The 24,956-nt window shown below is 39.4% G+C and overlaps 1 protein-coding gene and 1 long non-coding RNA gene across 12 annotated transcripts in view; one reads left to right on the forward strand and one right to left on the reverse strand.

Moving 5' to 3' along the window:
* Nucleotides 1–9,780, forward strand: part of LOC308195544 — a 181,667-nt gene extending 171,887 nt beyond the window's left edge. The window contains exon 4 of the long non-coding RNA XR_013951606.1: nucleotides 7,599–9,780. This is a non-coding gene — a long non-coding RNA (uncharacterized lncRNA). The remainder of the gene's footprint in view (nucleotides 1–7,598) is intronic.
* ANO5 (anoctamin 5) overlaps nucleotides 1–24,956 on the reverse strand; it is a 55,274-nt gene that overhangs the window by 20,226 nt on the left and 10,092 nt on the right. Inside the window, exons 2-9 of one of the 11 annotated variants that reach the window (XM_080593137.1) lie at nucleotides 24,910–24,954; nucleotides 22,177–22,247; nucleotides 16,403–16,453; nucleotides 9,790–9,903; nucleotides 3,801–3,869; nucleotides 2,325–2,609; nucleotides 1,863–1,976; nucleotides 245–411 (exon numbers count right to left, since the gene is read on the reverse strand). In XM_080593137.1, the coding sequence (XP_080449263.1) occupies nucleotides 245–411; nucleotides 1,863–1,976; nucleotides 2,325–2,609; nucleotides 3,801–3,869; nucleotides 9,790–9,903; nucleotides 16,403–16,453; nucleotides 22,177–22,247; nucleotides 24,910–24,954 (916 nt within the window). The remainder of the gene's footprint in view (nucleotides 1–244; nucleotides 412–1,862; nucleotides 1,977–2,324; nucleotides 2,610–3,800; nucleotides 3,870–9,789; nucleotides 9,904–16,402; nucleotides 16,454–22,176; nucleotides 22,248–24,909; nucleotides 24,955–24,956) is intronic. The other 10 variants (XM_080593142.1, XM_080593135.1, XM_080593140.1 and 7 more) reach the window with 10 other exon arrangements.

A 24,956-nucleotide genomic window follows, 5' to 3' on the forward strand; every position in this document is an offset into this window, starting at 1 on the left:
TCTATCAGGAGTGCTGGCTAGATCGTATGAGGCTTAATTTGCAGCACAGCACATTTCCAATTGCTAGTAAAAAAAATATGCTGTGTCCTCCAAAGCCCTACAGCCCAATTAAATGTCCAATTCTCATCAGATCTTCATCTTACAAGCGGTAAAAATTTCCCAGCTGGAAACATCTACAAATCAATATAAGCTTGTATTACAGTGAAAACCAAATGAATATGATAAAACACATATGATATTTTACCTGATGAGATCCAAAGGCTGCTCTTTGTAGAACCGTAAGAAACGGGCCCACTCCATATACAGTGTGTACCTCTCATTGTCACAGTTTGGATCACTTGCCTTTTTCCAGTACTGACACTGTGAGCAAATCAGAGGAAAGGCAAAACAGCTCATCGACAGATTCAAACACTAAATTGAAAGAAGTGAGCATTAATAATGATGTACACCTCTTAACTTAGTGCCAGTTAAAATAATCTGATATTCACTCAATCACACACTCTGCTTCAGTACTTGTAGTAGCAACCTCTTCACATATGTAATGTTTTAAGATAATATGCATTTTCAACATGAAGTCGATCTGTACTGCATGTAGCCACTTCGTGTTATGTTACACCAATGTTGCGCTAGTACAACACAGGCAGTGTGTACTCATTTGCTCCAGTAGATTACTGCAATAAATGGTTTGTTCCTTTACACTGGTGTAGCATATGGAGCAGCAGAAACTCAAGTTTCTCTGAAATAGAAAACCACTGTTTTACTCCTGCTGCAGTAAAAATGATGTAAATTTAAATCCTGTTCTCTGTAGTTCAGAATCAGGCTTTCAATATAAATTCCACAGGCAGTAGCATTTCACGGAGGGTTGTAAACTAGGGGGATATAAATCAAAGTTGGTTCCAGCCTCTAGACATTGCACTGTAATGCACTCAGTGCTGTGTTTTTTGAAGTTGTAATGCAAGAAGGAGCGAAATGAAATTCTGACACTAATTGACTTCAGTAATGGTCATCACTATCATACATCTACCCATCAAATACCAAGGAAACATAGGAATTTGGTCAGTTTCCTAGAAATTAAATGGCATAAAATTACCATAGTTTCTCATAGCTCTTTTAATTTTATGCCGTAGAACTCAGCTGTTTAGAAACATTTGGCAGTTCAGTTTGTGATCTTATTTTTCCTTTTTTTTCTGAATGCTTCTTAATCACCAAGAAAAGCATGCAAATTGGTTTCTAAGTAGAAATCAAGAAGTATAAGTAACATAAATTTTCATAACATAAATTCTCAAACTATTTTAAAGTATTAAATAATTTGTCAATGATTTGTAAGGCTATTTCATGATTTGGGAAGTTTGTCTTACAACTTAAGGTTGATTGTATGTGTATAGAAAAGATAATTGTACGACTACTCTTTATTACCTGTTTTTTGGTACTCCCAACACTATGACGTACCTTCCAGCAGCAGTACAGCCTAGACTCTCATCAGCTCAACTTATCCCCTGTAAACCTACAGAACATCCATTTATCCTTTTTTTTTTAAAGGGATCTTCCTAATATTTTAACGCATAATCTGTATCATGAACATTATAGTATATTCCTGTGCATTAAGTTTGCTACAAATTATGTGACTGACTTTCTAAGTTACACCCCAGAAACTCATCTGTAGGAAGAAACATTTCAGCACATAAGAGCCAAACAGTGAGGCTGGCACATATTTCTTGTGAATTGTAAAACAGAATCAATTACCAGGATAAACTGAAGGGTTTGAGTACATTTTCATTTCTGCTGGAAACAGCAATGTTACAGTAGGTAAAAGATTAAAACATTGGGAAATGCTCGAGGGAGCAGAAAGCTAAAATACTTACATCATGAAGAGGATATGCAGCTGAATATGTGCCATTATTTAGCAGTCTTTTAATCCCAAACTTTTTCTTTCCTTCTTCTGTTCCATATGGACAACGTGTAAGAATGTAATTAACCTGAGATTCAAACACATGAAATTCAATCCTTTCCTGCTTTCAGGCCACTTAACAGAACCCTACAGTGGCTGTGCACTGTGTCTAATCTGCAAGAATATACAAAGGAAGAAGTATTTCTTCACAAGGCCTGACCCTGTGAGACTGTGAAGGGCAAGCCTGTCCTGTAAAGTCCAGAAGACCCACTCTCACAAACATTATTTCAGCATTCTAAGAAAGATGAGCAGATATTTAGGCTTCCTCATATTTACCCACAGATATAACACTTTATATACTCCTTCCTTGCATGTATATTCCTACGGTCAGTGCAAATCAACTTGTAAATGGAAGTAGACAAATTCATGTACGTACTATTCTGTTTCTCATGGATGGTGAGAAGAAAGTGCTCTCATCGTTAATGAGGTACAGCTCCTGCTTCTCCTTGCTGAACGGTGCAGTGAAATAATCCGGCTCAGGGTGCATCACCTTCTCGGGAAGCCTGAATGGTGTAAGCATACAGTCCAAGGGGTTCTCCACCATTGAGGGAATATCATTTTCCTTGATGGGAACTTTAATGTTCAGCACTTCTGCGTATGTGATCAGAACCTCCCATGGGGCATGGATCTTGACAAAATAAATCTTGCCATCTTCAGATTCCTGCCCCGGAAGAGTTAAATCTGACATCAGACTACACTGTGCTTTATTGAAAGATTTATCAGAACACTTGTTATACACAATTTATTTCCTTTTAAATATTTTTCTAAGCTTTCAAAAAAAGATTTTCTTTTTTAAGGACTTTTTTTTTTAAACACTGAATAGCCTATCTGGGTGGTTGACTGAAGACACAAATAATCTGTGCACTCCTAAATGCTCACAAAGGCTTTTCAGACTACATTTATCTTGTACTCTGAGGCTTGAACACACTCATTACATTCTGAGTGCATTCAAAATGCAAGGGTTTGCTGTGCAGGGCTGGCCACTTGGCAATCCAGCTGTCCTTCAGGCCACTGTGATAGATTTTAAAGCTGCTCTGTTTCCTGGAGGGGGCAGTTTTCATAGAGTGGACTAGATCACACAAGACTACTTGCAACAACATCCTACCAAGAGCTGCAAGATCTGTTACAGCCTTACACCTGCGATAAGGAATAATCTTATTGCGGGCCTCACCCCACAGCGCATGTCCTTGTAGCATTGCTCAGCATGTCACAAACACACACAGAGGAGATAACAGCAATCATATTTTAACATATTGCTCAATGAATCTCCATCTGTGGATGTTACAGAGCCTAAACTTCATCAAGAAGTTGTTTTGCTCTGCTCCATCTCTGGCAGGAAAAAAGTGCTGACTGTCAGCATCCTCTGGTCTCCACTGACAAAGTAAAACAGTGACACTAATCAACCATCCTGACGTTGTTACACCAGGGTGCATCCTCAGTGTAATTACAAGAGCCAGTGAGCATGTGTTAATCTAGTCACCGAATTCCAAACGGCTTGCAAGTTGTTAGATGAGATTAAACCTAGCTATGAACATACTTCCTATTTACATGGTTTAAGTGAATTCACAGCTATTTTGAAACTGTTTTCTTTTTGTTATGAAATCAAAAGCATTTAGTTCTTCCTGAAACAAAATACCTTTCTTTAGACAATCCTTAGGAGCCTGCCTGGAAAAATAACTCAAATAGACATGTACCTTTTTTCACTTAAGTTAGTCATGCTCCATGAAATCTGCTAGAATCTCATCATTTTTCTAACAGGGCCAAGTGCTTTATGTTTAGTCATTTGCAGGTTTCTTTAGTACAAATTTTTCTTCAGATGCCTTTTTTTATTTACTTTTTTTTTTTTTTTTACCTTCTTGTCTTCTGTTTCTAGTTCTAAACCAGCCTTCTGCAGATTGCTCTCAAATTCTTTTCTTCTTTCCTGAAGAGAAATAAAGACACGTTACTCACCCATGAAGTTAGTAACTAACTGATCAGTGACTGCTGACTTTATCTCCTTCCAGGGATCCTGATAAAGACACCTTTACGCTACATGACCTTTGTAAAAGCAACCAGCCCAACAGACACAAGCCAGCTGCAGCACACCAGCAGACTCTCAGCAGCACAAAGGGAATTGTGCTGACCCACAACACCAAACTTACATGTTACTTAGGAATATGCTCATAAACTGTGCCACCCTGGTAAACTGACAATTCAACTCTGGAGCCTTGAGCATTTCTGAGTTGTTAGGAGGGTTATTATGACAATTCGGCAGTACTTCTAAGAGAATGGGAAAAACTGGATAAAAAGAAAAATCCTGGAAGCATTTGAGAAGACTGCTCTGTTATTGTTTACAGTGACATCTTGTCACCAGTTTAATAACCCTGCCTGATGTGGATGTTCAGGTACCCATCACAGACCATTCAGACAGTATGCTTCATCAACTACTTGGCTGTAAAACTAGATAAGAGTATGAAATCACCACGTGTAAGCCCACATGTGCTTAGCCTGTATAAAATTGGCATGGACTTGAGGCAGAGATAAGGAAACCTGCCTGTGGCAGTGCGTGATGGGTGCGTGACCTCCGTGAGTCTGATGCCAAGGTATCCTGCTTCAATTCTGCTTCTTTGCCAAGTAATCCCTAGGCAGTGTCTTTAGGCAAGGTCTCCTTCCCCTCCTTCTCTGCAGAATTTTTGCTCCTATTGGGAGACTGAATTAATTTCCTTTTAATTACATAACATTTGCTGAAGAACTGCCAGAATAACCACAAGTTCTGCTAAATATTGAGCTGTAGCCTCATTAGAAAGCACTAGCTAGACAACCAATTGATTTCTAGCTAAAACCTGCAATGACGTGTGACGTGTTCTCTACCATAGCCTTATACAACACACATCAAGAAGGAAAAAAAAAGAAAGTCTTCAGCCAATTTTATGTTGCCGTGTTTCTGTGAGAAGCAAGGTGACCTAGTTACATCGGAGTTTGCACGAACTACTCAGATTAATGAATAGACCGAAGAATAGGTTTAATGGCCCTCAGATCTATGCTAAAATGTGTTGCGCTATCTGCTGTGTTACTGACATTGCATTTTAACCTCTAACAGCTGATTTTGCCAAATACCATTAGTTATTAAATTAGACACTAACCTAGATGAACTCAGGAATCCTGGTGAATCCTGAGGCGTACTGAGGCAAACGCAATTCTGCGCATTTCTTTTAATTAATCTATCCCACAAACCTGCCTATGTGCACCTGTATCAACACCAGAGAACTTGTTTGTTGACCTGCTGATCTAAGAGAAAACAATACAACTAAGAAGTGATTTACAATTACATTCAGAAGTGGTATATAAAAGCTGATATTCAAGACTCGCATCCAAAGCTATGTGCCATCCTGGCTTACATTTTCTCCAAACAAAGCACACTGCCATGCGTTCTTGCCCTGGCAAACACTGGAGGAGATCCAAGCGAGTCAGCCCAGAGGTTCTCTGCCACCAGATGCTCAGCAGACAGCTCCTCCTTGATCTGTGCAGCTCAGCAATAGACAGAGCCAAAGCGTACAACCCTGATTACTGAGCTCTTCTTACTATATATTTAGCATGATAAATTGAAGTGCTCTAATAGAAATTACTCTTTTTATCACCGTGCTCTCTTCTCGTAAGCCACCTTCTCTGAAAGACATGTGAATGTACTGTACTTTGCAGCCACTTGAAACAACCACCATTAAAAGGAAATCAATGTGCCAGAAAAACAAACAGAACTAAAACATTAGTCCCCTTTCTTGTCAAATACTGAATTTCTTCATATTGCTATGAAAGGCTTACATTGGACAAAGTGTACTCTTGGCCCAGTGCCACTTTTTGTGTTTTTAATATATACACATAATAATTTTAAGCTCACTCCCTCAACCCTAAAAAGCCACACTCGGGGCACATACTTGGGATTCCACTACAGACCCTGCCCTGCTGTCACAGGGGGGTGATGGAAGATAATCCCGTGATTAGGCCAGTGATAGTGGGCTCATTCCCCTCCCCACATTTTGTTTAAATACAGTTCTTAAACCTCTCAGAAGCATATGCAAAAGGCAGAAACCACATTTTCTGAGACTACTGTGGCCCACAAAGGATAGTGGGGGATACAGCCTTCAAGCCTTCACCTCTCCCAGCACGCTGTGGCTAACCGCCAGGCTGCTACAGGATGACTTTACCTTAATGCATGCTTCAGCAGAATGAACCCTCCTGATAAGATTAACAAAGCAGGATCCAAAGTCCACCAGCACTAATATGCCCAGTGCAGACGCATCGCTGGATAATTAGCTACCCAAGATACACAGACAACTGTTACAGATCTGTTCCTTGGTAACAATGCTGCTATTGCGAGTAAAAACAATCACTAAACAGAAAAATAAGCCATTTTAGGTATTCAACACATTGGTTAGTCAAACCCCTGACTCCCTCCATGCTCTTCCCCTCCCTTCAGGCAGGCAACACCAGCCTTACAAATGCCTCTTGCATGTCAGGATGCTCAGCCTCCTTCTGACCACAGCCTTGTGTAGGGCACTGGGAAACAACTACAACCTGTAGGAATTGCCACATGCTGTAAAGCACCCGTGAATTCTGCACCCAGCTGCACTGGGCGCCAGCTGGCACCCAACGGGCTGCAGGGGGAGCAGCCAGCACCTGAGCCTGCTGCGGCTGCTGGCTCCCTGGCTTTGGGCTACCTGGTGTCAGAGCAACTCCTGCTTTCTCCCAGAGATGCTGGAAAGTGGGAGAGGTCTAGATAAAGTCTCTTTGTGTCTCCAGGTCTCACGGAGGACAGGTGGAGTTTGCTTCCAGTAAACACAGAAATCAACAATTACTCTGCACAGAGATCCCAGAGTCCCAGTGCTTTGTGTTTTTTTTTTTTTGTTTTTCTTTTTTGTGAAGAAATGCACGTATGGGCAATAAAGATCATGCCTGGCACTACCTGAATAATTTCTTAGAAGTGTTTTTTAAAATTTATTTATTTTTCCATATCCTCATATATTTCATATACAGATAAAATACTATACTGCTGTCTCCTAGAGGCTTTAAGGAAAAATAAAACTTCTGTCTCACAAAAATGTAATCTTCATTTTTGTTTACAGAGACCTTGTGTTTAGGATTTATTCCTGTAGCTTATAGAAGGCAAATTCAAAACAGAGTTTAAGCTGGAGAGGTTCTGGGGAACATCAAAGAAGTTAATGCATTTGTTCTGCATGAAGCTAAGGGAGAAGATGAACAGACCGCCTCTTACATCTGTATCAGAGCCATGGGGAAGCACACAAAGAAGTTTTTCATGCCTCTCTTAGAAATGCAGAATAAAGCTGTTTCCTCGAGACAAGGAAACAAAACCCTTTGTCACAACTGTTATTCTCTTCTTGTAAACATTTCTATTCTTAGCTATTAGATTTTGCTGTATCATTGCACTACAGTAGAAGAAAAGCACGTTTCTTTCCAGCAACAACTGTACAACCATAAGTCCAGTATCTCAAGCAAATTCCAAAGGCTGCACTGCGTCAATATTTGGATTTTGTTCCAACAAATACAACAGCACAGTACTTCTGAGCTGACAAGTCTATATTAAGTTACTGGCATATTCATTGTATCAAGGCCTATGCTGAGCATAAATATCGAGTAAATGTCACTTTCTCTGCAGATTCCCAAGAACTACGTGAGAAGTGATGTGCCGTAACACTGACATCTCCACCCCTGCCCAGTCTGGGAGCACAGAGCTAACCTGCAGAGCCACAAAACCAAGGCCTTCTTCCATGGTGTTGTCAACTCTTGCTGGTAAGAGACATATACAGAATGAAATCTCACAGAACTTCATGTAGGTGTTCTACTCTCCTGCAAGACAGATGCTTCTTCCTAACTAAAAGCATTTTTACCTCCAAGAGGAACCACAGCGTTATCTTGGTTTTCCTACCCTCCACGTCAATCCTTCAGTAAATAATGACACCCAGGTACATGGTCTCTCGTCTGGCTAAGATCCCATTTTCCTTCCAACTTGAAATATTACCTAAATAGCCTCCATTTCTTCCCACGTGTTATTGGGGTATGACTAATGGAAAATATTTATTTTAAGAGTTGTTCTCACATATTTTGCATGAATATCTTTTTCCTCTCTCTACGCTGACTGGCCTCCTCTACCTTCTTTTTAAAATGCATTTTTGTTTATGGTAGAAAAAAAAATAGCTAGGATTACAGCCGGACAAAGCCCGATAAAGCAGCAGGGTGAATTTGAAAAAGCATGCCTTTGTATAAACCTATGATGCCACAGCTATAATGTAACACTGGTCTCCCAAGCAAGTCTCCCAGCATGAGTAACCAAAGATGGCAACTGAGAGATGCCCAAGCAGGGAAAGGCATCAAACAGCTGATGGCACAGATTCTTGCTTTTTCATGGTAACAAGAGTAAGAGGCAGGGGCTGTGTTCTACACTAGATCATATTTGCATGCAAATATAGGCAGCCTAAGTCTTTAACGAAAGCAGTATTTCTTTCATAAAGGAAGCAGTAAGCATTTATTTATTTATTTTTTTACCAGCCCGATCTTGCAGGTTTTGTTCAAAGGAAATTATCATTTTTAATTATGAAACACTTTAATACAACAAGATGTAGATGAAAAACATTCTTTACTTCACAGACCTCCAGTTTTGTTTGTGATTCTGTCCTAAGCTTTACTATGATTTTTTTTTCTTCAGGAAGCCCTATCTTTCAGAATAATGCAATTATGTGAGAATGGCTTTTTGGTCGTGGTTTGTTTCCCTCCCCCTTTCTTTTCAAGAGCAAACTTTGGAAATACCTATTAGAGAGAGCAGTGTGCAAACATAACCTCTACTGGCTCAGAAAAACAGCATCAAATAACTAGGAAACAAACTAATTAAAAACCCTGCATTATTTTTAATGTTATGCTGTATGTAAGTTTATTATTTGTCCTGACTGCATCTTGTAGTACTGGATTTTTAAGTAGCTTGAATTCAAGTATTGCTCAAATGTCAGTGAGAGCAAGGAACCAACATGTCATTTATTGATTCCGTCCACCCTCTTGTTACCATTCAGGTAACTGGGTCTTGCTGACAAGTTCAAGGATGATCACTAATTGGAACTTTAGAGGGGAGCCCAAACTTGCTTGTTACACAGGAGGAGGTGGTTATGCTGTGCTTTGTTCCACAGGAGGTCTCTTGTCAAAGACACTTTAAATATTTTACTAGAACAACAAGGATATATGTAGAGAGCAAATCAAACACAGGCAAAAGCTCAAAGAGGAGATGCTGCACTTGTTTTACTCAGAGTAACAACAAAAAAAGTTTTCAAGTATTAAAAGGAAAATTACATGGATATTTGCATGGATCTAGTTCTCTTCTAACTGAAGGCAAGGGTGAATAATCAACACACAGCCCATTTGTATAAAATATATAAACAATGTTATCGTTACTTCTCATTTGGATAATGCTTTGTTTATTTAGAAGACACTTCCCTTCATTTAACACTGTTTACAGATACAGTTTCACCAAAGCCTCAGTTTTTATTAGACTGTTAATTCAAGAAAGCAAAATCATTTGCATTACTTGGCATTAAGCTGATTCTATGATATACTGAGCAGCCTTAATCAATGGTGAGTGATCAATTCAGGAAATAAAGCCTCTGAAAATCTAGTAAAATTGAGTCTCAAAGCACAACACCAAGTTGCACATATTTCTGTACACAGAACAGCTTTTTAGGCTTCTGTAAAGTGTTTTTACAAAGTTCAATTCCAGCTGAGTGTACTGATGTGAAAGACTTCGCAATTTGATACTCAGGTTAGGATAGATAAGAATCAGGAACAACTCAGAAAAGCGAACTTACCAGCTTTTTTTCCCATTCTTTATTAAGATCATCCACATAGGAGAGAACAAAATCAATTCTCCTGACTCCATCCCTGAAGAAAATTGAATCTTTGCTTTGATGTCTTTTATCAATCTGTGGAAGATACAGGCATATAATTAAAAATCAAGTATTGCTGTTGCTCTAAAATAACAGAAGACAATGTAGTTTACTCTAATTGCCTCAATTTTTCCGTTTCTTCATAGCTCCAGGTACACTTGGGCAAGTTTTAACAAGGGCTATATGCAGCTAAAATTATTTCCAAATTAACTGCCTATATCCACAAACACTACATGTAAATGACTGGTTTGAAGAATAAATAATATATATGTTAGTGTAGCAACGCCTGTGAACTGCTATCGTTTATTCTTTCACAGTTCTTAGAATGTGTCACAAATGATCAACACAAGTGATTTCTTCTGCTGTTAGTAGGAACGCCACTCTACACCAAAGCAATCTAGGGCACAGTTCATCAACTTGAAGCAGGTGGCAAGAAGTAAGCTCCATGCATTTTCTTCTACGTAAGAAAACTCAAAAAGTCAACCGCCACAGAGAAATATGTCCCAGCAAGGATCACATACAAAATGAGCACATAAACAATACAGGGGTTACATTTCAAAACTGAGGACAAAAATAACAAAATAAAATGCATCAATGCAACAGGAAAATTAATATTCTAACAGATCAATTAAACTTCATGTTTTCATCCATATCGGCATGCCAGAATATTGGTTTAATAAGATGATCTCTTCTGGTGAGTAAGCTACAACAATTAATATTAAGCAAATAAAGACTACCATCTCACTCTGCTAAAAAAGTTAATATTAGGTAATATTGTTTATTATTTTATTCGTATTTAGCTCTAGCAAATTGTTTAAAAGATTAGAAGCTCATATAGCAAAGTGCTCGCTCTAGAAGTTAGAACCCTGGACTAAATTTGACTTCATGCTAAGGAAGCTTTGGTTTTTGGTTGTTAGATCACATCCATCAACAAATTGACATTTAGTAATAAAGGACCAAATTGGGTTTTCATTTTATTCAAGTAGGAACCAAAAAGAGTAATTCAGGGAGATATGTCTCTGTCTGCTCCCTCTTAAACCATATCAAGATGCATGTGAAAAAGTTCTCTGAAAAAGCAGAATATTTGCGACCGTGAACTCCCAGTTAACAGAAGACATCACACAGTGAAGCATGTTATTACTGCAGCCATCCAAGCCACTTGCAATATCATTCATCACTGTTTTACCCTGAGACGTCGCTTCAGGAACAGATTATATCTCCTTCCACTCTGCTGGAATAACCAACAAGTAGTTAGTAAGCACAACGCTCCTCTCCAAGACCCCAAGTGGAACTGCTTCCAGCAGTACCCCCTGCCTCAAGTTAGAGAGAAGTCTGTGGCCTTAAGCAAGCCAGAAGAAGCCTCCAGGTACTAGAAAAAGCAAAACCACCCACAAACAGGATGGCCATGTTTTTGTTTTTGTTTGTTTTTTTTTGTTGTTTTGTTTTTTTTGTTTGTTTGTTTTTTTATTATTATTATTATTTGTTTTTTTATTTTTATTTTTATTAAAGGGAGAACTGTGCTGGCATTCATTTTGAAAATAATCTCAGGTATTTCAAAGTAATAACTCTGAAAATGCTAATTGCCATTATTTGGACATTTAAGCATATTTTAAGAGACCAGTAAGAAAGTTTCTTTGAATGTAATGCAAAGGTAAAAGCTCCAGCTAATGAATGGAGCATGCATGTTGCTATTATAACAATGCATTTGGAAGCAAAAATGCATTCTGGAGAATTCCCGTATTTCTGAAGCTATACCAGTCTGTTGGGAGCTACGAAGCTGCAAGTCAGAGTAACACAGACAGCTAAAATAAATTATTTCCTGAAAAAGCTGCAATCCTCTGCTTTCTCTCTATAGCAATTCTTCTGTTGTTTTTTGTTTGCTTCTCTTTTTTTTTTTTTCCTTGAGAAATATTTACAGCAGACCAATTAAGACAGACTACTTCCTAAGAACTGAAATCAGGACAGCTACCTCTGAAAATGCTTTTGCTTCCAAATGCAGTATACAATCATGCAAGACTAAGATGCCCACAAAAATCATGGAATCCAGTAAAAGAAAAGGAACAGCATTTTCTGTTGTGTGCTTACAGTTTCGTCTGTAAAAAATAAGTGACTATAACTTGCAGCTGTTTAGATTAACCTGATTAGTACATAAAGCCACACTGAAACCTAAACAGTATTACCAGTACTTCTACAATTCAACATTGCAGATAACTGAACCCTAAACTGCATTCTAGTGATGTATAATATTGGGGATCATCATAAAAATCAGGCTACCACAACCACCCATGTATAAAGGCAGAGGGATGCTCACACAGACTTTGTCCTAGTGAACAACAATGCCATATATGCAAATAAAATAAAATCAATAATAATAATAAGCTTCAAAAAAGCTCCTGCCAAATAAATGTCTCAATTATTTGGGGAGTATAGTTAAAATTAGATCATTTCAAAAAACTGGAGTTATATTTTATCTTTAGTGTTTTCAAAGGTTGCTTGTTTTCCAAGATGTATCAGAGCCCAGCTCAGTCATTACGGGTCCAACTAGCATTTCAGAAGGTGCAGTAGTCAGCTTTGGATCTGCTTTGAGAACGACAACTAAGCAGTTCTCCTTCTGCACACAGAATTATTCATCATGGATAATGACAAGCCTACCTATTAAGCCCATAAATTATTCCTTTCCATTTTGCTACATTTGGATTTCACAAGGAAAAAAAGATCAGTCTTATATGCTCATGCTATGCTGGGCATAAATGTGCACTTACAGGGCTGAAGTACCTGAAATGCTGATAATTTGCATTGGTTGTATTTGTGAATCCTAAAACATTATGGATGACTACATTTCACTTCTGAACAGCTCTTTTCAGAGCTGTGTTCAAACTAAGTCATCCTGGGCAACCTACAGTTATTAAGTTATCCCTCATCACAGCAGATAGTCTGTGATGTGCATCTTCTGTAATACCAGTAACCAAATGAACGGTTCTCAGCGCAATACAGAGAGCAAGCAGAAGCTTCTGAATAATTGAATAATACCCAATGAGGAATTACAGCAAAAAAATGGAGCTCGTCTCCTCTCAGAGGCATATGGTGAAAACACAAGAGGCAACAGCCGCAAGTTGCAACAAGGAAAATTCCTACTGGATTTGAGGGAGTGGCTGAGCAGGAACAAGTACAACAGGTTGCCCAAAGAGACTGCGTCATCTCCATCCTCAGCGACAGCATACCGTGACCAAGCAAGGCCCCACCTGAGCAACCCAATCCAAGTTTCAAGGCCTCACCTTGAGTGGGAGGCTGGCCAAGGAGACCTCCAGAGCTCCCTTCCAGCCTAAATCGTTGACTCTAGAAAGCATCACTGCCAGTGTCTGGCATTTACCAGGGCTTCCAGAAAATGAATAAAACTATCAGTCACAAAGCAGATTTATATGAAATACTCATTTTCCCTTAGGAACTTTTCAGTTTTAATAGTCCAATAATCTCTGTAAGAGCTAAGTGTCTTCAGAGCATCTGGACAGATCAACGAATTGAACACTGTAACAGTCTAGCATAAAGAGCTAATTTTTCTTTTCACCTAACTATGTAAGTGCAAATTAACTGGATACGTGTGGGATTACATTAATATTAATAGCTGATCCCAGAATTGTTAACTTTCGTCTGGACGTCTCCCCAAGGTTGGTGCGTTGGACCATGTTTAACCAACCAACCACCCACATAACCGGACTGCAGTACTGGCGTTAGGCAAACTGCAGCCCCGCAACGGGAACTCCTGACTCAGACAGGAGAGGTTGCCGGAAAGACTACAACATCAGCAGGGAAACAAATAAAGCACAGCTTAAGGCAAAAATATCACATTGACTTCTGCCCAAACGGATTTGGGTAGAGTGCATAAATGCCAGCTGGTGGTCATGCTCTGAACTCAAATCCATTAAAACTTCTGCACGTATTAAATACTGTCCAAACATTTCATGAATAAGCCTTGGCCACCTCCCTCCCACAGGTGGTTCAGATACGCTTCTGCAGGTCCAAAGCAAACAAGGCAGCCACCACTAACAGCAGAGAGGAAAGCAAGCTGCTGGCTGTGGCATCAGCCACTGAAACCCTAACAGAAAGTGCTTCAGAGAAATAACTTGGGATTGAAATTGAGTGAGAGACTGTAGTAAATATTTCCTTAGCCTTACTCACCCACCCAAACACACATGTACCTGACCTTGGTTAATACAGTCATCTTTCCTTCAATACTCTCATGTTTTATAGTAGCTGGAAAAGCAAATGTATTTTTCAGGTGCCATTATACCAGGCATGAATGATTTCATCCCTCGTATTTACACAGGATTCAGAAGGATTTCTATTTCTGGTCATCCACATAACAAGAAATGTATGTCGTTACACACTGCTAGGCTTACTCTCCGCTTTTATGGAGTTTCCTCTAAATATGCTCCACTACTAAATATCCCAGCCCTCTCCATATCTGTACTTAAAAGATGGAGGAACTCTGCTTAGAGCAATGCTGTTCAGATTAACCTGTCAGAAAACTGCAGCTTTCTTAGGGGCCTACGCTGAGAAATGCACCTCCCAAACAACCTCCAGCTTCCTATTTCGTAAAGGTCAAGCCCTGCAGCATTGGGGCTGGAGGTTCAGGGGTCAGCTTCTTTCATCACCTTCTGCTTTTTGTATCTTAGAGTAGAAAGATCGTTTAGAGCAGGCATTTCAGCAATAAAGTGCTTACCAGCACTAATCCAAGACATGCAGCACAATGAACTACCTCTAGCTATGAGTAATGGGCATTCTAAGCAATCATGTCAATAATATCCCCATCAGCATATCTAGCAGCTGTATAACTATACTCCTTTATGAGAGAAGAAAGCTTCCTGAGATCACAAGGAAAACGAAAACAAGCAATATTTTGCTTGCTTACAAGCTTCAGTTTACAAAGCAAATGTATATTTAACCTCAGATAATCATGCACCCAATCAGTTTTTATTGCAGACATCGTAACAAACCAGTATGACTACATTATAAAGCAATTAGGCAATTCATAAATTAACAACCCACTGCGGGAAAAAAAATCCAGGATACTGAAAAAAAAAATCACAAGAACGTAAGGAAATGAAATGTGAACCAAAATACAAGAAAAAAACTCTAGACCTGGAAGGGCAAGCAACATTCGGTGGCTTAAAAACAAAATTAACATGCTCATTCCTACTGCAAGCTGAATATTCGTATACCCCAGCCCTTTCCATGGCAGCAAACATGCTGACAGCTCCAGAAGAAACATCCTGCTGTGCCAAACATACCTGTTCGATGGAAGTTGAAGAGCAAAAAAGCTCCTGTAAAAGCGTTTACACAACATTTGCATATACACAGGCACTCTAGTGAAAATCAAAAAAGCAAACTCCTCTGCGGTTCCTGCACAGTGAACTCAGCTGCTGTCAGACCAGAGAGGCACTCGGCATGTCGTTCTCTTCCATCTTCTTTCTTGGAGGAATCCAGGTAGCTGCAGCGCTCACCGCTTCCAAGGAGCGCGTTAACAACACACTCAGCACCATTTCCAGTTATGCTTGGTGCAAGCTACACAGTTGCATTCAAAACCATAACCTTTGCCACCAAAAGAAACAAGAAAAGCCCCACCTACTTCAGGGAGCTATTTTTGCACCTTTAGCACACTTGTCTTTCAATTTTGAGCTACAATAAAACCTGAAGGCTCGAAAACATGCATTTCAAAGAAGTTTAAGACACCCAAGATGTTTACACTGAAATCTGAATATGCAGTAAAAGCCTTTCTGGACAAAAGAACAAATTAAACAAGAATAGAACAAAGAAAAATAAAAAGGATGCCAAGAGAGCATGTGTTAATGTAAGACACCAGAACCCCATGTAAGCAAGCAATCTGAATACACCTCAGCATGTACTTCTCCAGTTATGTTAAATGAGTTAATAGTTTTTTCTCCATAAAATAATGGAGATTTCAAGTCTTCTGACATATTTTATAATTACCACAATTATAATATCTGAAAAATTCAGTAAAAGGATATTTTGGGCCTTTCCTTATTATTTTTACTACAATAAGAAAAATATGCAACATTTCAAATGATGCCAGGATTGGTTAAAACACATTCAGGTATCATGCTGACTCAAAGCCCTGCAGATTATCATCATAAAAAGGGATCTCCCATTTGTTAGTCACACCGTAGTCGGAACACCCTATATCCCATGAACCCAAAACAACAGTCAAAAAAAGCAAACTTTCCAGTTTTCTCCACCAATAATTAACTTTTCAATTTTGTCTTTTATTCACCATTTGAACCCTTTCAATTACCTTGAATTTCTCAATTAAGCCATCACATTATATGCTCATGGAGCCATTGCCTAGGAATAGACTCAAAAGCCCCATTCATTTTCATATGCTAGGAAAGCAATTGTTTTTCAAAGGATGGCTTCCCAGAAACTGGAAAATTTTTTAGTGAGGGACTTCTTGGCATATGGTAATAGAAGACGCCACACAAATTCATGCAAGGAAGCATGAATGTTTCTTACTGCTTACCACTTGATGATCAGGGATGAGTAAAGTAGTCTCAGTGCTGCTTAGACCCTGCTGCCAGTGGCATCACGGGAAAAACATAATGTTGTTAGCAATGATGCAAAGGATGCTTTAAAATAAAAGGCTATTTCAGGAAAAACTGTGTAGCTTCGGGTTTAAGTTGCTGCAAAGCTATTCTGTGTGACAGCTGGATTTTCAGTCCAGTTGTCAAAGTTTAGGCAGATCTCTACTTCCTCAGATCAGCTGGACCACTAGCCTACTGCCATTGACTTTTACATGGCCAGTATTGATTTTAAAACATTAAGAATTACTTTTAATAAAAGCTATACAGTATTCCTCATCATGTCCATCATAAAAATTCAAGTCCATAAACAATCGGGCACAGATCGCAGTTCACAAACTGATAAAGAACAACTTCTAGCAATACTTCTTATTTGAACATCAGGCAAAATGTACACAACAGACTTCTGCAATTGCATTCAGAACAAATATGATGCCTACTTATTTTTTCAACACAAACTATACACCATGCACACACTGAACAAAAATGGATACAAGTAGACAAATAATGAATCTCGTAGTGTAGACAAGGCAAATATGTATCAGTAACTGTATTGGTTATCCCTAGTGAGACTTGCGAGGACTTCCAGCTTCCTTTTGATACGCAGCCAAGCGAGGCCCCCCCCGACTTGCACTGCACCAGACCCGTGTGTTCCCTTTTTCCCTGCCCGGGGGCTTGCAGGGTGCTGCCACATCCCCTGGCCACACTCCACACGTGGGTTGGGTGATGGGACCGCCAGCACCACAGAGGACTTGACAAAGCAATTATCCTACAAAGACATGGCCACGAGCTATCTGCGCTCCTGGCCCACGGTTATATGAATGCTTAAGCAAGGGATTTTGAGATCAGGCTTCACTACTGGAAAGAATAATGGTTTGCAGTGTCTGATTCTGTTAGTAAGTTCTCACACTGATCTCTTGATTTGCTTCTGAAAAAAAATCACAACAGACCGGTGTAAATGGTGCAAAGGAAAAGAAGGACTGTGTTGTGAAAGTGAGAGACTCCCTGAGACTCCCGACCCGCCCCTGTCCAAGCCAGCACCCATCCTTCAGCTTTTCTTCCACCTCTCCTTCCTGCGCACCCTCCACTCACAGCTTCCCACCTTGTGTGTGATTAGATGCAGGCGCAGGCTCTAGCCACCCACTGGCCCTAAGCGGCCCACACTGCTTTACTCAAGGATAAATCTTGGTAAACTGAAATGCCAAAATAGAGCTGGAAGAGTCTAGCTAAAAACCCTCTGTATGTTCCCATACATTTTGTCAACTGCTTTTCTGTTTAACCAGGGAACTACTCCCGCTGTCAGTACAATTGTCTGAAATGAATTAACTCGAGTCATGGGGGTTAAGTGTTTCAAAATTGCTGACAGTCAGCATACCTTTTCTTACACATTCAGACTGGTGTAGAGAGACCACTTTTCTGTTATATGCCAAAGTTTATGTACTGTACAACAGGGCTTCTACCGTGATAAAACATAGCCCTCAGAACGGGAGCTAAGCAGTGCTTTCAGAAACACTCAAATAGTCCAGCTTCGTTCAGATGAAAGCCAGTAAGTAAAACACTTTGGCACTAGTGGTAGCAGTGTTCAGCTGGTCCTTCATACTTTGCAATCCTCTCTCAGAAGGCTTTAGCATATTCTCTCTCAGATATTCCTCTGAATATGTTTTGTAGTTACACCTGAAAGAAGCCTTTTCATATGTCCAACTAGACTTGGAAACCGATTTGGTCTGTTTCCACAATATTAATAATAGTGCTTCTTTTTTCTTTCTACTCAAAAATCCACTGGTCTGCATTGAAAACTGAACAAGAATGACAGTAATGTACATTATGATGGTGGGATTTTTCCAGAACAAAATCAACTCATTTGGAATCAGCTAGAGAAGGTACAGTAGCACCTGCTGCTCTCAAAAAAAAAAAAAAAAAATCCATGCATCATACCGCTAATCTTGGTAAAATACATCCCTTTAACACATTTGATGGAGTTATGCCAATTTACTTCTGCTAACAACCTGGTTTGAATAACAGCTGCTTGTTCTCAGATCTTCTCATGATCAACTTACAATATGGAAAATACTGAGTAACAGAATTTTTAGTGAGCATTTTGTTGGTGTGAAATTAACAGAAAAGATGAAAAATTAATATATAGCTGTGAAAAAAGAATTTCTAACTTCTTACAGCCAGACTGGGGCACAGCCCTACAGCTTCATGCAAAGCAGCACAACCAGCTGCGAGGGTGAGGAACTCGGGGTCCACGTGCATACACTGCACATATTTTAAGTGACTTTACACTAGGGAGTTGGAACAGCAGACAAATAATCCTTAGTAAATGCCTCTTACAGATGTCAATAAACTACAAACTATCTTCTGATTCAATCTCCCACATAACATGCTATTAAACAGAATTGTCCCATAGTATACTCTTTCTCTCTCTGCATAAACTACAGAAGAAAAACAGATTCTCAGTTTTTATTTCATTCATTTTCCAATTTGCCTGAAAGGACTATCAGAGGCATTTATTTCTTGGAACAGGAACTCTATAAAGACTAATTCAGTAAATTCTACTTCGAGATTCAATTAGGACAGTCATCTATCCCTAACAGGAGTGGTTGTCTGAATTACTGATTTCACAATGACATAATTGGAAGCAGTCTCCTTTGCAGTGCCTACACAAAAACATCCCTATCTTGTCCCTTTTTTCCCCTCTGCAGTCTGCTGAAATCTCCTTGCCTCCCGTCATGACCAAGCATCTAGAAATGATTCATGCTGTGAAGCTTCTAATATGGAAGACTGTTGAACTTTAAGTGCTCCTGCTTCTTTTGGCCTCGTGGGAGATTGAGCAAAGGAGAAAAATGAGACTCAAGAAGCAGATGAGGAAAAAAAACAACCATGCAGTAAAATTCGGAAAGCAGATTAAAGCACAAATGCAAAGTTATGGGGAAGGACCAAAAGCATTGCTGTCTGGAGACGTGACTGCTTTTTGAATCCTAAACTTCATCTGACTTTTCTATATGCATTGGCAGGTTTCACGACAGACTGTTTTTCCTCTTTTTAAATTTTACTTGCATAATTCCTTATGTACAGATTACTGTATAAACTGCAAAAGATAAAAATATGCCAGTGAACTATGGACGTTTTCTCTTTTCCATATTTGAAGCTAAATATCTTTTTGCCCTCTCCACTGCTAAACCAACGTCAAGGCCTTAGCTTTTTCTTCCAACTGCTGAGCAGAAGTATACTGTTATTTCAAGTTATGTTTTTTCTCTTCCAAAAGGAAAGACAATGCAAGCATACTCTAGCTGTGACCAGAATGTAATTTCAGGTAAATCTTTTCCATTAGTCTTTTTATGAATCAATTCCGTTTACGTTTTAAAATCACTGGAATTAAATCCTTTTAAGACTTCAAGTGCTAATACTTCCCAGTTGAAAGGGATATAAATTGAAGTCCATGCTTAAGTAACAAGACATTTACCCATCTGTCATCAGAGTAAATTTATAAAATAGAGAAATGCACTATTGGCCAAAACAAGAACAAAGCACATCCACCTGAGCTTAAAGGGGTCTTTGTAGAAAGAGGAGACAGCATGGGTTTTCTCACAGGCCAGGATTGATGACCCTACTCAGCTCCTACAGGAATGCATTAAGGATGACAAAGACAGGCTATCAACAAACTGAGGGAAAGGAAATTCTTCCAGTCTGTAGAGAAGAAAAGTGAAGTTGAGATGACATATCAAGATAAAGGATTAGCATTATAAGAAAAAAACCAAGGCTATCTTACTGTTGGAATCAATTCATGGAAATACTTTAAGGACAGACTTCACCTGGATATATATGACATTAATCATCAGGAACTAAGCCTGTCATGGCAGATAAGAGCACGAAATTGGGCAAGAAGATTAAAAGCAACTGTGTAACTTTATGCCACGTTAGTGCATAGAAAGCAAAAGTTTGGTAAATGAGACCATGTTAAGGGATGTGGTATAGGATGATGTGAAACACAGAGAAAGCGTTAACTTAAATGTAAGCAAGCATCAGATGACCAGCTGACCTGAAGAAACAAACTATCTAAAGCCAAGTATGCTGTCTCCTCTTAGAAGGAGAGAGTGGAAGAAAATTAAAGTCAACTACTGAGATGCTAGGACATTTGTTTGTGATACTTAAGAACAAATTAAGAAAAAATAATTGTGTAAGGAAGTAAAAAAGAGAAAAATGCAGCATGATTTTACCAACAGGAGATTCTGAGAGAATAACCAGACCTATTTTTCATAAGGAGACTACCCCCTGGACAAGAAAACCCTGAAGACCAAAGCCTCCTTTCCTATGAATCATAAATGTTCCACCTTTCAAAAAGGTTCAAATCCCATGCCCCTACACATAATGCTTCTCACACCCTTCCTCCCATGTTTCTTGTCTTTTCCCACAGCCGAAGTCATGAAGTGAATTCTTTCAGGCCCTGGTGAAATAGGTCATCTTCATCTAAACAGTGACACTCAACACGAACCCAGAATCAGCTCCAAACTGCTGCCTATCATAGTATGATGATTCATACGCTGTAACCTGAGATAGCGTCAGCCTGGGTTCAGTAAAGTGATTGATATTGTCTGCTCAAAACTTTTCCGGGAGAAAAAGATGTCCATCACACAATAGATGGAGAGGTACCAGACTACTAACAGTCTAACACTAAACTACTAACAGTACTAACACACTAACAGTCCTTTAAGGTGGAACTTGGTAGATTTATAAAAGCATTTGGATGATCGGGCTGCATGTGCTAGCAAGACAAACATCTGTGTAATGTAAGAACTTGGAGTTTAGTCTTGACAGGATCGTCTCTAAATTTGCCTCTTAAAAGTAGATGAGGAAATGTTTTATGCTTTCGAAGTTCAACAGAACTACATTTTGTAAACGTTCAATTCAACAGTATCATTTCTGGGGAATGCTTTCAGCCAACATAAGACACCATATTTCAACAGAGCAGCTATTTCTATTCTTACCTAAAAGTCTTCCTATGTTCCTTAAACATACAATAACAAAGAAGAAATCAGACAACAGAAATTAAAACACTAATTTCAAGATCATGTAATTTCAATATTCTTTTTAGATCCATTTCTTAACTGAAGAGTATCCGTACACCTGTATGTAAGATACTGCATACTTTATGTATTAAGCAATGAGGTACTGTGAAAAACAAGTAACTGATGCTTTTTGGATTGCCCAACTTTTGGGTTGCATTTCTTGCAAGAAAGAGGTATTCTTATAACTCTTCTAATTGGCTTTCTCATAAACAGCTGAATTATTAAAAAAGTACCTAGAGCACAGGAGTGTAAGAGTGCCTTGATTTCCTAGTAGCATAGCACGTAGTATAAAACCAAGTGTTGGGGTTGTGGAAGAGTATTATGCTTTTCCGATTACCAAAACACTGCGATATGTGATTCTTCTTTCAAGACTGACACTGGGAGCGCTGTTAAGCCCCATACTGTTCCACTACTGCTAGCTGTATTGTGTTGCAGTCTCTTACAAGACTCAGTGAATAGCAGCATTACTTGTTTGCTTTTGCTCCTTCAAAACACTGGAGAAAAAAAAAAAATGTGCATGGATAAAAATGTACATATGAGAGAATCTAACAGCAGTATTATTTTCCAAAACTAATTTCATCTTTCACAGTACTGTTCCCCTCTCTTTTTACCAACAGAGTGTTAATGCTACCTGTACTGTACCTTACCTCTGAGCTGCTTGGGACCTCTGATCCTGCAGTTGAAAGCGTTTCACATAAAGGTCCATTGCTTTCTTCCCCTAAAAATATTCAAAGAAACATTCATATAAGTACATGCCTTTTAAAATACCCTTGTATTTGAAAGTGAAGAGAAACTTGAAGGCACAGAGCTATGAACAAGCAAAAGCAATAGCTGGAAAGTGATATTCAGCTATATAAGACCTTCACAAATGATTTTTTGAAGGGATAAAGAACGCCCTGAGACACAAGACACTCAGCCTGTACCAACTGGCTGTAACCTCACAGTCACACAGTTCTAACTGTGACAAGCAAAATCCAGATGAATCACGTATTTGAGAGGATAAAATTCTTTCTTGCCTCAAATGTCCTATGAGTTACTGTCTAATAAGGGTCCAACACCTGGAGCTTTGCTGCCTTGTTTCTCAAAGTTCTGTTATCTCTGGGGTTGTTTGCTAGAAATTGTTTTCTGCTTCTAAGGGATTAACGGTACGATGGTAAAGCTCATGATTAAAGACACATAAAGGAGATATGATGATAGAATCAAGAACATCAACTTAAGTTACCAAAGCTCGTTTAAAAAGTTCCTTAATTTTAACAGCAGCATTGAGCTCTGCCTTTCCCACAGAAAAGTCAGTCTGCCAAGGAGACTACTACTTAATGGTAACACGATAGGGGAAATTACGCTGAGCATCTTTAAATACCTAAATCATATTGAGAGGTTGGCTGGGTTTGTGGCTCTGAACCTCCTCTGTCAACAGTTTCCTCTGGAGATCAATTCCGAGCCCATAAGCTCAGCTCCTGCTCTAAGCAGACTCTGTACACAGCCATCTCCTTGCTGATCAGACAGGGCAGTCATTTAAATAACTCTCCCGCCAATGGAAAAGGATAAGCGGTTTTGTAAACAGCTCATCACAGCCTACAGCAGGAATCTAATAAAGGTGCCTCTTTCTTCCAGAAGAGGATTTATCATGCTCCTCTCTCCGTCAAACAGCAAGGAAGCATCAATGGGTATAGCTCAGACCGGACAGAGTATCACAGCTTAGACCAGAGCACTTTCAGACAACTACAGTTACTTTATTCCTACAAATAACAGGAGCCTATGTTTTTTATTTGTTTAAAAACAACAACAAAGAGGCTGCAAATACTTCCTGTCAAAAATCACATCTGTGCAGAACAAAAAACATTCTTCAAAAGTTTTTAATAAACTACAGAGACAAAGAGAAAAAAATGCTCTCAAGCTGTATCTAAGCTTGCTTAGAAATAATGGTCTTTATGACTTTTAATCTTACATCTGATGTGATGAGAAACTGGGCAATGGTATATAATGATACATAACAGCAGAAACATCTTCGTTATACTAAACCTACAGTTGTTGCATGCTATTTCATTATGGAAAACACGCCTGCACAATCTGTATTTGTAGGTATCTTGTAGTTTGAAAAGGTTTACACACCTAGAGAAACACCTGCACACTGTTTGTATATGCTTACACACCTGTTTGTATATGCTGACAGAAGCATGGAGACCAACATTAAATCATGTGGAAGTAACTAATTTAGGCTCATTTTTCCTACCCAAATTTATCATAAATGCTAAAGGGACTATGCTCCAAGACAACATCAAACGCAGAAAAGGCATTAAGAAACAGCTTCAGCACAGAAGTGAACTCAGGTTACTTCCCAAACAGCACAAACGTTCAACACAAGAGAACCACAAGGCACAAAACAGGAGAATATCATAAGAATACCGCAGTCTTTACTCAAAAGACAGCCACTATCAAAATATCCAGAACAAATTGCTTGAGAAACTGTTTCTGCAAGGATATTCCTGGAGAGAGGCTCTACCTTGATACAGGGCTGTCTGTAAGCATACGTAAACTTGGCAGCTGCCTAGAACAGCTGAAACAAAAGAAAGGCAGCACCACCACGGCACTCTGGTGGCTGCTTTGCCCATCAGGCAGGAAAGCAGGTTGGCTGCTGCAGCTTTGGCTTAAGGTAGCAAACCCAGGGCCCAGAGGCAGACGGCCCAAGGGTTTCAGCACCCAACTTTCCATGGCAGCAGCAGCCTGGCACCTCATCCCCCGAGCAGTGGCATTCTATTTGCCGGTGATGCTGAGAGGACTTGAACCGACTCCGCAGCCTACAACAGCTTTGGCGGTTGTATTTTCTGGATTATAATTTCTGTAGCTGTGAAAATTGAACCATGGGAACAAGCATGATTATGAACTTTCTTGGGAAATGCTCTTCTAGTAGCATAGCTAATAAACTTGTGAAAAGAAATCCTCTCGGTAGCTCTAATCCAGGGGAATAAAACTGAATTAATGCAGGTGCAGCACACAAAAAGGAAGAAAGAGGATGCAAAACATAAGCCGAGAAATACAACATACTTAAATGTTTGCTCCTTGAACAACATATAAGCAGGTTCCTAGACAGCAGTACAAGAAAATGCATGTCCATGTCATGTATGAAGGTGTAAGGGAGCCACAACCCAGAACTGCAACAAGCACTATGAATGCAGATGCCAGGCTAGCGCGTAGCCAAGAGGATAAGTAAAAACCGACTTGTAAATCCCACTGCAAAAAAAATGGCCTGTGTGTGACATCAGCGATTCAAATAAACTGAAGTCTGATTTCCAAGAGGCTCTTGGAATTTTAAAAACAAAAAAAAGCAACAGAGGGCACAGACAAAAGGAAGGAAGGTGGGACGCTGGCTAGTACAATACCTTCTGACTGCAACAGCTTGAACTTGGTGAGAACCGCAATGTCATCT

The sequence above is a fragment of the Anser brachyrhynchus genome, assembly GCF_964034855.1.
Source record: "Anser brachyrhynchus genome assembly, chromosome: 5".
Lineage (NCBI taxonomy): Eukaryota > Metazoa > Chordata > Aves > Anseriformes > Anatidae > Anser > Anser brachyrhynchus.